Here is a 12,990-nt window from a genome sequence, read left to right on the forward strand (position 1 = left end):
TAACATTTTTTATACCTCGTTTTTGCACTTGGGTTATTTGGGTTTCAGTCCCATCTTCTACAGTGCACAACATTTTTTTTTTTTGCCTCTACATGAGGTGTCTCACATGGGTTACATACCCATTTTGTGCACAACAAATGAGCTCCACTCGAGGTGAGTAGTATGGGTCACAGTCCCATCACTGCAGTGTACGACATTGGACCTCTACACAAGGTGTGTCGTTCTTCTCAACAGTGCACAACATTTTTTGTTTTACCCATTTTTGGGTGTTGCGTTAGAAATTAGTCTCTTCACAACAGTGCACAATATTTTAATGTGGTGTGTTTATTGGGTTTTATCTCATCAGTTCAGTGCACAGTGTGCACCCATTCACCACCTGTTTATTTTGATATTACCTTCACAGGGTATTTGGTCTGAATACCAATTGGTGATCTTCTCAAATTTAATGTGTTTTGATTACAGCTTTCAATTGGTATTCAACGTCATCATTCTTTATATATAGATTTTTTTTATTTAACGGGAAGTGTTATTGATTTATTTCTATCTTCTCACTATTTCCTGTTATAGCCCAGTTTTCCTTTTGATATCTCTCATTGGTGTCCTCTGTGGATTCTGGATTCTTTTCTTCTTTGTTCTTCTGTGTTCTTCTCTTACTGTGTTGTTATTTCGTTCATTGGAGGTTTTCTTCTCCTTCTATTTGTTAATGTCTGATATGACTTGTCTCTTTTTATACATGCCTGGCCAGCAAGTATATCTTGGGGTAGTCGTTGGTGTTTTCTCTTTTCGTTTCTGTTGTTGTGCTAGAAGGGAGGATGGCATTCTCACCTTTTGTCATTTTCACTTATGTTTTCGCATCTTCTTTTGGTTGTTCTGTTTTCTCATTGGTGTGCAGTGTTTCTGACTTACTCTTTGTCTTTCCTCTGTCCTTTCGTTCTCATTTCTTTCTTCATTGTTTTATATGTAATATCTTGGCTTTGCTGTTATGCATGCAATATCTTGCTCTGCCAGTGGAATGTTCATCCTATGATGTATTACAGAATGTTGGAAGCCAGAGATGTCAGTTGAGAAGGGCTGAGCACCATCCTGGCTGCTCCTGGTGGGGTTTTGCTCTAGTCTTAATCTGATCTACCTAATATCTCCTTGTCTTGTATTGGATTGAACTGGATGACTTGTAATCAACTACAAATAAACATCTAAAGATCCTCTACACGTCTGGACTCATTACTACACAGTGCTTGTTTCAAGGAATGTTCCCTTCTAAGGGTGATAAGAGGCCTTCTTTGAACACACTGTTTCAAAATTGGATCATTGCGAATGATGTGCCAATGTTTTTGTAAAATATGATGCAAATCATTGTGTTGGTTGTTGAATGTGGTAATCATACTACACTGGGAGTTCTCTATCCTATTCACGGCCTTCTTTTTGCTGGGATTAAAGAGTAAATCCTCCCTTGACTGTTTAGTTGCTTTATATACTGCTGCTGCAATGCATTCTTGCGAATACCCTCTTGTAACGAGCCTGCTCTTTAAGCAATCTATTTCTACCTCTAGGTCTTCCTTGGTACTGCAGTTCCTCATGGCTCGGAGACACTCCCCATAGGGAATGCTTCTCACCAAATTGGCCGGGTGGAAACTCGTTGCATGTAGCAACGTGTTCCCATCGGTGGATTAACGAAATAGTTTAGTGTGTAATCTCCCTTGGTGGATGTAAACTGTCAGGTCTAAAAAGTTTACCTCTACACTGCTGATGACACTGGTAAATTTCAGATTCAATTGATTATTTTGCAGTTTTTTTACAAACTCTCAGGCACTGATCTCATCTCCCTTCCATACAACAAATAAATCATCAATGTTGCGACTCCACTGAATCACATTATCTTACCATTCTTGTTGAAAAAGCGACTGGATCACCTGCTCCTCCCACCAGCCCATATGCAAATTGGCATAGCTGGGGGCGAAGCAGGTGCCCATCGCTGTACCACACCGTTGATGATAAAGATCTTCATTGAAATGGAAAAAAAAATTCCAGACATGTGGTAATCATGGATAACAACATTTGGAAATGGTGCCAGAGTTTGACAGGTCTCCCTCCCAGGAAATACCTGACTGCGTTCAACCCGTCCTTATGACGAATACTGATATACAGGGTCGTCACGTCTATCGTCATTAAAAGAAAATCAGGTTCCCATGGCACATCATACACCTTGCGTAGGAAATCCCCTGTATCTTGGATAAAAGAGGGGAGCTTAGTAACTAATGGACATAGAAAGGAATCAACAAATTTGGGTGTGTGTTGAAAAGCACTACTAATGGCTGAAATGATGGGACGGCCTGGGGGATTCGTTATTATCTTTGTGTATTTTAGGGATTAAATAAAACAGCTGAGTGGTAGGATTAGATATTTTAAGATAAGACAGCTCATCCCTACTGATCAAGCCCTGTCTTTGCCATTCCAATAACTGGGTGTTATACACATCAAAACATTTGTACATAACATCATTGTGAGTTTTAGCATAGTTAACTCTGTTCCCCAATTGTTTGTTAGACTCAGTAAGGTATTTCTGTTTTCCCCATAGAACCACATTACCACCTTTGTCCGCGTTGCGGACAATACAATCATTGTCATTTGCAAGTTTGTCAACTAAAGCATGATACTCTTTTACTTGCTGAGTAGATGGTTTTTTCTTTGCCTTTATTCGAGTATACAATTCTTTCACCTCATTAATCACCAAATCACTAAAAACATCTACAGAATCCCTTGATGTCACTGGTATGAATTTCGACGGTAATTTAAATTTCGTTGTCTCACTGCCCCCAATTTCAAGTTGCTCTTCATGGGTCAGTTGAATTGCCCTGCTTGATGTGCTGGGCAGATCTTGAGCGGCCATATCATCACTGGTCAAAGTTCCTTCTGTTTGCAATTCTCAGATCTCAACCATTAAATTGATATCACTGACCATTAAGACCCCATCATCACGATCTCCTTGGTTAGTTGCGGAATTAACTGATTTTGTGGGAGCTATTGCAAAATACTTCTTCAATTTTAATGACCTAGCGAATTTAAACAGATCTACTCTTGCGGCAGTGTAATCCATGTCCATTTGAGCACATTGCGAGGATAATAGCACAGTGAGCTATGGAAGACGATATGTGAACCCTGCACCTTGTAATCCCCCAGTTTTATGTCACACATTCTGTACATCCATTTACAAACATATATCTTTTATTGTATATGTAATGTATGATGTAAAGCGCTCTGACACCCTGCATTGGGATGAGTAGGGCTATACAAGAAAAAATAGTGGTACTTTTAATTATTTCAACGCCTCCTCAGGGGAAGTGAGCTCCATATAAATGCAATTTTTTTGTTGTAAATACTGGGAAAGACCAACACATCTGACATTTTTACAGTGCACGCATATCTCCTAAACAGGAACTAAACAAAGTGGAAAGCTGCCTCTCTTAGTGTGAAGTGCTAACAAGGTGTGAGTCTTTGTTTCTCCTCAGCTTCATTTGCATCAGGTGTGAGGCTCCTGACTGCTCCCAGCCAAGAGACTCGAACAAAAGGAGGCCTGATGACCCCTCAGATTCGGCCTTTGTTATGGGCCCAGCAGGAGTCTGAAATAAGAAAGCCCCAGCCCCGCCTGCACTTTGTTGCTTGTTGCACATGGAAAGCAGACAGCGTGCAGGCCGTGTTTGGAAATTACACCGGGACGAGTTCAGCACATTATTCAGTGGGGCCCAAATTCTTGGCAGGGTGGACGGTGTCCACCCTGTGAAAGAAGTGGGTAGACGCCGTCCACCCGACTGTTCCCCGACTCGTGCCCTGCCTGTAAAGGTCAGGAGTAGGGTGGTGGGCGAGCGGGTGGGTGCTGCCTGATACAGAATCTACTAGCAGAGATTAGGGGGAGGGGAGTGACGATTAAAAAACACAAAAGTGAAAGGAGAGGAGGAGGGAGAGAAGATAGAAGGGTAGAAAAATGAAAGCTGGAAGGAAGAAGGAAGGAAGGGGGCACTGAATGAGCAAAGCTGGGCACGAAGGTGGAGGCAGGGGTAGGGATGGGGAGGAGAAGTGCGAAAGGAGGAAGGGAAGAAGAGAGGGAGTGAAGGAGGAAAGAATGATGGAGAGCTGGAGAAGGGAGGGAAGGAGAGAAGGATGTAGAGATGGCAGAAGGAAGACAGGAAAGGAGGAGGGGAGAAGGAAGGGTGAAGTGCAGGAGGCACGAAGGAGGGAGAGAGGAAGGTCGGAAGGACGGATAGAAGGAATGAAGAAAGGGGAGGAAGTAATGAAGAGAAAAAGGGAGGGAGCAAGGAAGATGAAAGGAAGGAACTAATGACAAAGAGATCGACAGAAGGAATGGAGAATGGAACACGATGACGCAATAGAAATATTAAAAGCACTGGAGAAAGAATACAAAGAAAAGAAGAAAATGTGAATGAAGGACAAACAACACCTTTACAGCGTCACAATGTGAGACAAAAGGAAGCGACATAAAGACGGGACCAAGTACACGCGACCCGGAGGGCGTTGGGAGGATCTCGAACTATCCATCGAGCCAAAGTGTGAAGAAACTGTTCACGTCGCGCGCATCACACAGAATGACAGAGTTATCACCACATAGAATGACAAGCGCTATTACCACATAGAATGACAGGCTCTATAACTGCACAACACAGAATGAGAGGCGATTTTACCACATAGAATGACAGGCGCTATAACTGCACCGCACAGAATGGGAGGCGCTATAACCGCACAGAATGAGAGGCGCTATTACCACATAGAATGACAGACGCTATTACCACGGCGCAGTGTCACTCATTTTATCAACAAACAAGGGCTGAAAGTCTGATTCGCCGTCCTGGCCAGGGCGGCAGTCTGGGATTTAGCAGTAGCAGCCAGACCCGTCATTCTGCAGCGGGAGGTGAACCCACTGAGGTGTATTATCTGGCAGCGTGCCCTCCCTGTGCCAGCTGAGGCGGCAGGGCGGGGGTGCTGGCCGGCACCTACCTCCCCAGGAGCGGATGAATCCATGCCCGCGGCCCAGTCACCAAGTGAGTCGATAACCTTCCCTGGCACTGCCACCCTGAGATCTGCTGGATCAGAGGGAGAGAGGGGGAGAGACTCCCCGGGCCTGGGGAGGAGCCTGGGGCTCGGGGCCCCTCCCTTTAAACCAACACATCACTCTGGTTAGGAAAGCACCGGCGGCCCTGAGCCGATGCCCGTGAGAGCTGCCCGACGAGGGAGGGCGGGGCCCTGCCTTTGGCGGAGAGCGCCGCTCGCCTAAGGGTTAAACCTCAGCAGTGACCTCCATGGAGGCCACGCCCTCCTACAGTTAAAAGGCAAAACCCAGATGGTGGTGCTTTCCGGTGCACCACAGGAGTGCGTTCAACCTGCTTCCCAAGGGGGGGAGGGGAGGGGGGGTTTACTACACCAGCTGACAGGTCTTGTGGGTCTGGTGGCTTAGTGACTAATGCATCCACTGTAGGGCCCTGTGTTTGACCTCACGGTCACAGGTTCAAATACCAGCGGATCCACTCAGCCTTTCATCCTTCTGAGGTCGACCAAAAGCGTACCATTGAGCTGGATAACAATAAACATCTGTTATTCAGCGCCACAATACCCCGAAGGTGCGCCTTACATATACGTATGTTATCTGAGGTGGAGACTTAAACCCCTCCCAGATCAGCAGGAACACCCCCTCCCCCCGGGGGCTCCCAGGCCTTCGACAGGTGCACTTAGCCTCTTTATTTACACACGATTGCCACTTGGTGCACAAACTGACACAGTTTTATTCACACCACAAGTATCAGAACAAGATCATGGATCATCACACGTCATGCAGGTGTGATATTGTTAACACTATTTTGTTTAGTCCATTGTCCTGACAACACCCTCTGACAGCGCCTAGGGCGAAAGCCCCTCCTTCTTATGGCATCTAGCAGCTATGCGGCCATGAAGGACTGTGCTGCCGCTTGACCTCTACAACGCCCTGATGAACAAAGGCCCTCCTTGGGATTGGGCTGTTAGTATGCCACCCACCCATCACGGTGCCCACTTCTCGTGGGCTCACTAACCTTCCTGCCCCTGGGTGCCCGCACTCGGGAGGCGTTCAACGCAGGCCACTATCTGCTCCGGCTGCGCCCCCCAGGCCCGCGGTCATTCCTTTAAGTAGAAATCAGAACTAGTGCAATGACGAAGTCAGCTCAGTGTGCCACCCTGATGTCACGTGGGTACAAAATGGGCATCCACAAGATCGGCATTACAGAAGGGGCTGTGCAAGCATCTGCAAACCCTGTGAGTAGAAAGCCAGGATACCTTTGCTTGTCATGCATGTCCTTAAAAGTGACAGGTCGTTTCTGTCCTTAAAAGTGACAGCTCATGCACAGAAAATATGTGGACATAATGTATGTGTGGCAGCCCCAACCGGAGCTGAGCTAGGGGTGTGGCACGGGGTGTGGCACAGGGTGTGTCAGAGTGTGAGCCAGTGTTGAAGGCTGTGTTAGGTTAGCAGGGCATTTAGGTTATGTAAAGAAAAAAGGTGTCCCTAAATGTGTGCGCAAAAAAAGTGCCTTCATGTAAGAGGGATATGTCTGGGCATGTTTAAAATGTGGGCTGCAGTTCTGGGACAGATGGTGCCTGAGCAGGCAAACCCCAAGGTCCCCAACCCACGGCCGCATGGATGTCTAACACTAGGGTTTGCGGTGCAGAGGTGTTTTTATGTCTCGCCTGAGCCAGCGCACATGCGCTGCCCTGCAAGACTTTTTGTAAGAGGGCTTCAAAATCTGACCATAGGCTCGTGCATGTTGTTTGTTTTTGGTCAAAGGCTATTGGCCTTTGCGTGCGTCTTTCTAAGAAAGACAGCACGCAATTGGGAAAAGGCGGGTGCATGTCCCGCCTTTGCTCCGCCCATGGCCTATTGCTTGCGGTTACCCGCACAGGCACCATCTGTTTTGAATTATCGTGCCCAGACGTGTGCGCGATAATTCAAAACAGATGTCTCACTGTGGCGCACGCACCACTCGCGTGCTTGTTTTCCCCTTCCTATTACAATGTATCCAGTCTGTCAACCAAGGGAATACCAGCAATATTTTCTACATATTTTTTTCAGTATCCTATAAATGTTATTTGACGACAGCTAGCCACAGCAATATGAGGTCTCCTGATATATCTGCAGTTAAATATAAACCTCTAGCACAGGTGACTCCACGACGATCTTGGGAAAGGCAATTACTGTGTGGAAATGTGTATATTCAGCGGTTAGTGTGCCTAGAAATTTTTGTTACACTTTGAAATCATTAGGTGGTGATGATGATGTTACCATGCTAAAAATGTTCCGAGAGCGATCTACTTCTGCACTTACATTGAGTTATAGTTATTCAGTAGTATTTTTAAGTTATGGCACTAGTTTCAGGGACTTTGTATAGTCTGCATTGGAAACTGTTGGATTGCTCTTTTGTTGACGTCTTGGAACAAGACATGGCAGTGTTATTGTATTTGCTGAGCTGATAATGTCCATCCTAATCTACCAATATCTGTGTGGAGGCTGTTGTCCTCCTCCTGTCATGCTTCTGCCCCCCTCCAAACACACACACGCACTCACACACACTCACTCACCCACTCACTCACTCACTCACACACACACACACACTCACACACTCTCTCACACACACGCACTCACTCACACACACTCTCTCACAAACACGCACACTCTCTCACAAACACACTCTCTCACACACACACTGTCACACAAACACTCACAGTCATTTGCACTCACACGCACTCACACAAACACACACACACTCTCTCTCACACACACTTTCACACACACTCACACACACTGTCTTACATTCACACTCACTCTCACACACTTCCCCCATTTGCTCTCTCTCACACTCCCCCCCCCATGCTAGTGCAGAAGCATGAACGGCGTGCCGTGAAAGCATGACCTGGGACTTTGTCACTTCGGTTGAAGACTTCTCTACTTTTGAAGTTGAGTTCAGCGTGAATGATGCCTCATCATTTCCAGACAGCCCTGACGTCACAGATGACGAGCACAAATTAACTGTCAATCACTGAGACAAGACCGGATGCATCAGTTTGTAGGACGAAGTGTTTGCGGAAGTCTGGGCAGCGTAAAACTGGAGCTGTGCATATGGCATCTTTTAGAGCTTGGTAGCTGAGTTCGTGTGCTTCCGTCCATGTTTGTATTCGGGAGGGATATGTCTTTGTTAGCAGATCCGTAAGCGGACTAGCCAGGGTAGAGAAGTTAGGGACGAACCTTCTATAGTACCCGATAAACCCAAGAAAGGAGCGGACATCCCGTTTGGTTTTTGGGTTAGGAAGGGACTTGATGGCTTCTATTTTCGTTAACTCTGGTTTTATCAGACCCCCTTGTATTGTGTATCCGAGGTATTGGATTGTATCCGTGACTAGCAGAGATTTCTTTGGGTTTATCTTTAGCCCGGCGTCCTGAATGGCTGAAAACACTTCTGCTAGATGATTCAGATGATCTGTCCAAGTTGGGCTGAAGATGACAGTATCATCTAAATACGCGGCTGCATAACCTGTATGTGGTTTCAGCACACGATCCATGAGACGTTGAAATGTTGCGGGTGCCCCGTGGAGGCCGAATGGGAGTACCCGGAACTGATAGAGTCCTGATGGCGTTGAAAATGCTGTTTTCTCTTTGGCTTGGGGTGTTAGGGGTATCTGCCAATAACCCTTAGTAAGGTCAAGAGTTGTCAAATATTTGGCATTTCCTACTTTCTCGATTAGTTCATCTATTCAAGGCATCGGGTATGAGTCGAATTTAGTGACACTGTTTACTTGACGGAAGTCCATACAGAAATGCAGACTTCCGTCGGGTTTCGGTACTAGCACTATTGGTGAACACCAGTTACTTGTGGAGGGTTCTATTATGTCAGCCTGCAACATATCTGTGACCTCTTTTTCCACCGCTTCTCTTCTAGCTTCGGGGATTCGATACGGTTTTAACTTCACTATCTTGTTGTCCAGGGAAATGATATCATGGTGGGTTAGGGAAGTCAGTCCCAGGGTGGTGGAGAAGAGACCAGGGAAACGGTCAAGTAGGGAAGCTAACTGGGTTTTCTGGTCAGGAGACATAATGTTCCCCTCAGGGGCTTTTGCGCTCATGTTTGGTTGTGTGTTTGCTGTGGTTATCTCTAGGGGCCTTTCTGTGTTTACTGTAAGGACAGACTGCCCTGGGCCATCTTGGGTAGTGGGCTCCTCCCATCTTTTCAGTGGATTAACGTGGTAAATTTGCTTGCCCCCTGTTCTAAGAGGTTGGAGAACGCTATATGTAACTAGGGTGATTTTTTTTTCGATCACATAGGGGCCTTGCCACTTGGACAGTAGTTTTTTTTCTGTAGTGGGGAGTAAGAGGAGAACTTTGTCTCCAGGGGTGAATTCTCTTAGTCGGCTGTTTCGGTCATAGTATAGCTTTTGAGTACTTTGGGCTTTTTCCATATTTTCATGCACTAGACCCCATATTTTTTCAACAGCGGATTTTAAATCGGCTGCATATTTGGGTATGGGTTGTCCCTCCTCGTCCTCTGTCTCCCATTGTTCGGCTGCCATATCTAACAGGGTTCGGGGTTTTCTTCCGAATAATAACTCAAACGGAGAGAACCCTGTTGATTTCTGTTCATGGGTTCTGATCGCAAACAGGACCAGTGGTAGTTGCTGGTCCCAGTCCCTCCCTGTCTCGGATATGGCCTTGCGGAGCATGCCTTTAATGGTCTTATTATAGCGTTCCACCAGTCCATCCGTCTTTGGGTGATAGGCATCCACCAGATCCGAACTTCGGTCTAACACCTTACCCACTTCGGACATTAGTCGTGACATGAAAGGAGTTCCTTGGTCCGTAAGGATTTCTGATGGGAAACCCACCCGGGTAAATAAACTAATCATGGCTCTAGCTACGGCAGGTGAAGTCATGGAGGTCAAGGGAAAGGCCTCTGGATACTTGCTGGCATAGTCAATTATGACTAGGATGTATTTATGGCCTCTAGCAGAGGGCGTGAGTTGGCTTACCGAGTCCATACCGACGCGCCTAAAAGGAACGTCGATTATCGGTAAGGGACTTAGGGAGGCCTTTTTGATCCCTTCGGGGTTTGAGTATTGGCACCTTACACAGGACGCACAGTGCTTCGCTACATCCTTATATACCCCTGGCCAGTAGAACCTGCCCAACAGATACTTCAGAGTGTTCTCTTTCCCGTAATGTCCACCCCCTGTGTGGTTGTGTGCTAACTGCATTACATGAGGCCTGAAGGCAAGAGGTACCAGGAGCTGGGTTTTGACCCGGTCCCCCTCCTTTACGGAGCGATATAGTAGCCCTTTAGACAGAAGAAAGTAAGGTCCTACCTTCTTATCGTCCTGCTCCTGTACTTGCTCCCAGGCATGGACAAGGGTTTGATCGTCTCTCTGGGCTGAACGGAAGCTAATCGGGACGCCTCCACTGGGTCTGTAAGGGAGATAGGAAAAGCGTGATACGAGTCATGTGCCTCTGCATACAGTTGTTTTGCGTTCCTTTTTTCTGTCTTACTTTTCCTATCTTTGCCGGTTCCTGTTTCTAGAACACATGCGCTAAAGGACGCCTCCTGTAACCATGATGGGACTTCGTTTCTTATCTCATTTAAGTACTGCTCGAACTTGGGATGGTCTGTACCTATGATGAGCGCCTCCGGTAAGGACGGTATTACCCCTACTCGCCTCATTTGGGGATCGTGAGATATATCGAGTAGTACCTCTGCGACAGGATAGGACTTTGTATCCCCGTGTACACAGGTGACTTGTACTTGTTCTGTCTCTCTTAACTGTGGCTGGGGCACTAGGGACCTGTCCACCACGGACACATGACACCCTGTATCAAACAGTGCTCGTTGCTTCTTTCCATTCAGGAGTACCTCTTTTTTATATCTAGGGGCCCCCTGACCTCCCAAACATATCCGTCCCCTCGTATACCCTACCTCCATAGGTTCTACTGCCGAGGTTTTGTGGGGGCATTGTCGAGCTATGTGGCCCCACTCTGAACAATTATAGCACTGTGGTCCCTGACCTCCTAGGCTCGGGATTGGGGGAATTGGTCTAGTCTGGACACAGGGTTTTATGTCAGGTCTGGGTGTGTTTCTTGGGGGAACAGAGGGGGTCCGGGCTACTCCGGCTTTAAACTCAGGTGACCTGTGGAAAGCACAAGCTAATTCGACCACTGTGGTGGTATTGAGATTAGGGTGTTGTTTCACCCATGTACGAGTTGTTGTGGGTAGGGCGTCCAGGAATTGTTCCAAAAACACTTTTTCCGTCACTTCCTCTATTGTGGATACATGGGGTGTTAACTAGCGGTTCCCCAGGTCTCTGATCCTATAATATAGGGCACGTGGATTGTCCCCAGAGTTCCACCTCTCCCTCCTGAACTTGGTCCTGTAGTATTCCTGATCACAACCTAGCCGTTCTAATATGGCTTTTTTCACATCCTCGTAGGCGGTCGTTCCAGCTGGGTTGGCGGCCTGGTAGGCGGCTTGTAACTCCCCAGCCAGGAGGGGAGCTATGTATTGGCTCCATCATTCCTGGGGCCACGCCGCGGTAGCCGCCACTCTTTCAAAGTTCACGAAAAAGAAATCGGGGTCGTCTCCTTCTTGAAACTTCTGAAGGACCGACCCTGGGACATTAGGACGGACTCGTGTGCTGACAATGGCGTCGGTCAATCTAAGCATTGCAGTATCCTGTACTTGCTGGTTTGAGGTAAGGATAACGGCCTGATCCCGTAAGGCGCCATGCAAAACTTCCCTATCTTTTCGGGCTGCTTGGGCTTGTTCTTCCAGGGCCAACTGTAGGTGTCTCTGCCCTTCCGCCAATTGGTTTATTATGCTCTCTATCGTGACAGGCGCGGGTTGTGTCATTGTCGACACCGGCTATGTATCCCACTTCTGACACCAAATTGTAGTAGTCTGTAGTCCCTACCGGGTGGCGGGTCCGCAAATAAGCCATCTACTACCACGGTATTGGCTCTGACTTTCCTTTATTTAACACGTTTGGAAGGGTTGACAAAGCAGAACCAAGAATAAGAAGGAGAGTATCTCCTAACAGTCACAGGTATAACCAAAACAAAACAGTCTCTTTCCGAGGGTTCCTTCCTTTGGGTGCGGTCTGCTATAGGGAGGGTGTATCGCCTTCTCTTTTCCTGGGTCCGCCACTTGAGGGGCTCGGTGGTTGAAGGGAGGGAAGAGAAGAAAAGAAAAGAAACAGGTCTGTGTGCTACCATCACCGAAGGAACGTGTAGGGAGGGAAGTGCGGGAGTCGGGGAGGGTCTCACCCTTTTCTGGTGCTTTACTGCCCTTCACAACCTCCCCACCGCCCCCACCCGAAAGGTCCCCGAAGAGCCACTTGCCTCGAGCCACGGCCCGTTCCACGGACCGCGGCGCTGGGACCCGGGGCGTCTTCTCCTCCCTGCAGCCCACCGGGTTTGATCGCCGTAAAGACCTTGATGTTCCTTCTGGGTCCGCCGTCTTCCGACTCGCCGTCCTGCGCTCCTCTCGCCCGCCGTTCTCCTCCGCTCGTCGCTGCTCCTCCCTGTACTCCTCTCGCCCGCCGTTCTCCCACGCTCCTCTCTCTGTTTACCTCGGCCTCTCCCTTTTTCAACCGCCCTGCTTCCTCTTCCGTCATTGGCTCCTCCCCCACGGTCGGCTTGAATGCTAGACTGTCTCCCGCTTCCTGAGCGGAGCCCAGCGGCACAGTCCCGCTCCACTTCCGGTCCATCTCGTGCTCACGCTCACATGGTCCTACGGCACAAGCCGGGTGCTACAGACCCCAATGTTTTTTAAATAAAAGCCCCAGAGCACGCTGTGAGCCGGGCGTTGCTCTGGGGTTGTGGCGCCATGTGCGGCAGTGGTGGGGGCTGGTGAAAACGGTTCAGTTGTGGGTGGCTCAAGGCCCCAAGAGCTTTTAAATTGAGTCCCCAGAGCCCTCGAT

The 12,990-nt window shown here is 47.9% G+C and overlaps 1 protein-coding gene across 1 annotated transcript in view; it reads right to left on the reverse strand.

The window, feature by feature from the left end:
- LOC146839412 (transmembrane protein 176B-like) overlaps window positions 1-5,234 on the reverse strand; it is a 64,687-nt gene extending 59,453 nt beyond the window's left edge. The window contains exon 1 of the mRNA XM_085651452.1: window positions 5,008-5,234. Coding sequence (XP_085507578.1) covers window positions 5,008-5,031 — 24 coding nt within the window. The 5' untranslated portion in view covers window positions 5,032-5,234. The remainder of the gene's footprint in view (window positions 1-5,007) is intronic.
- Between the last annotated feature and the right edge of the window lie 7,756 nt (window positions 5,235-12,990).

This window comes from Triturus cristatus, chromosome 4_1 (genome assembly GCF_964204655.1).
Source record: "Triturus cristatus chromosome 4_1, aTriCri1.1, whole genome shotgun sequence".
In the NCBI taxonomy this organism is placed as follows: Eukaryota; Metazoa; Chordata; class Amphibia; order Caudata; family Salamandridae; genus Triturus; species Triturus cristatus.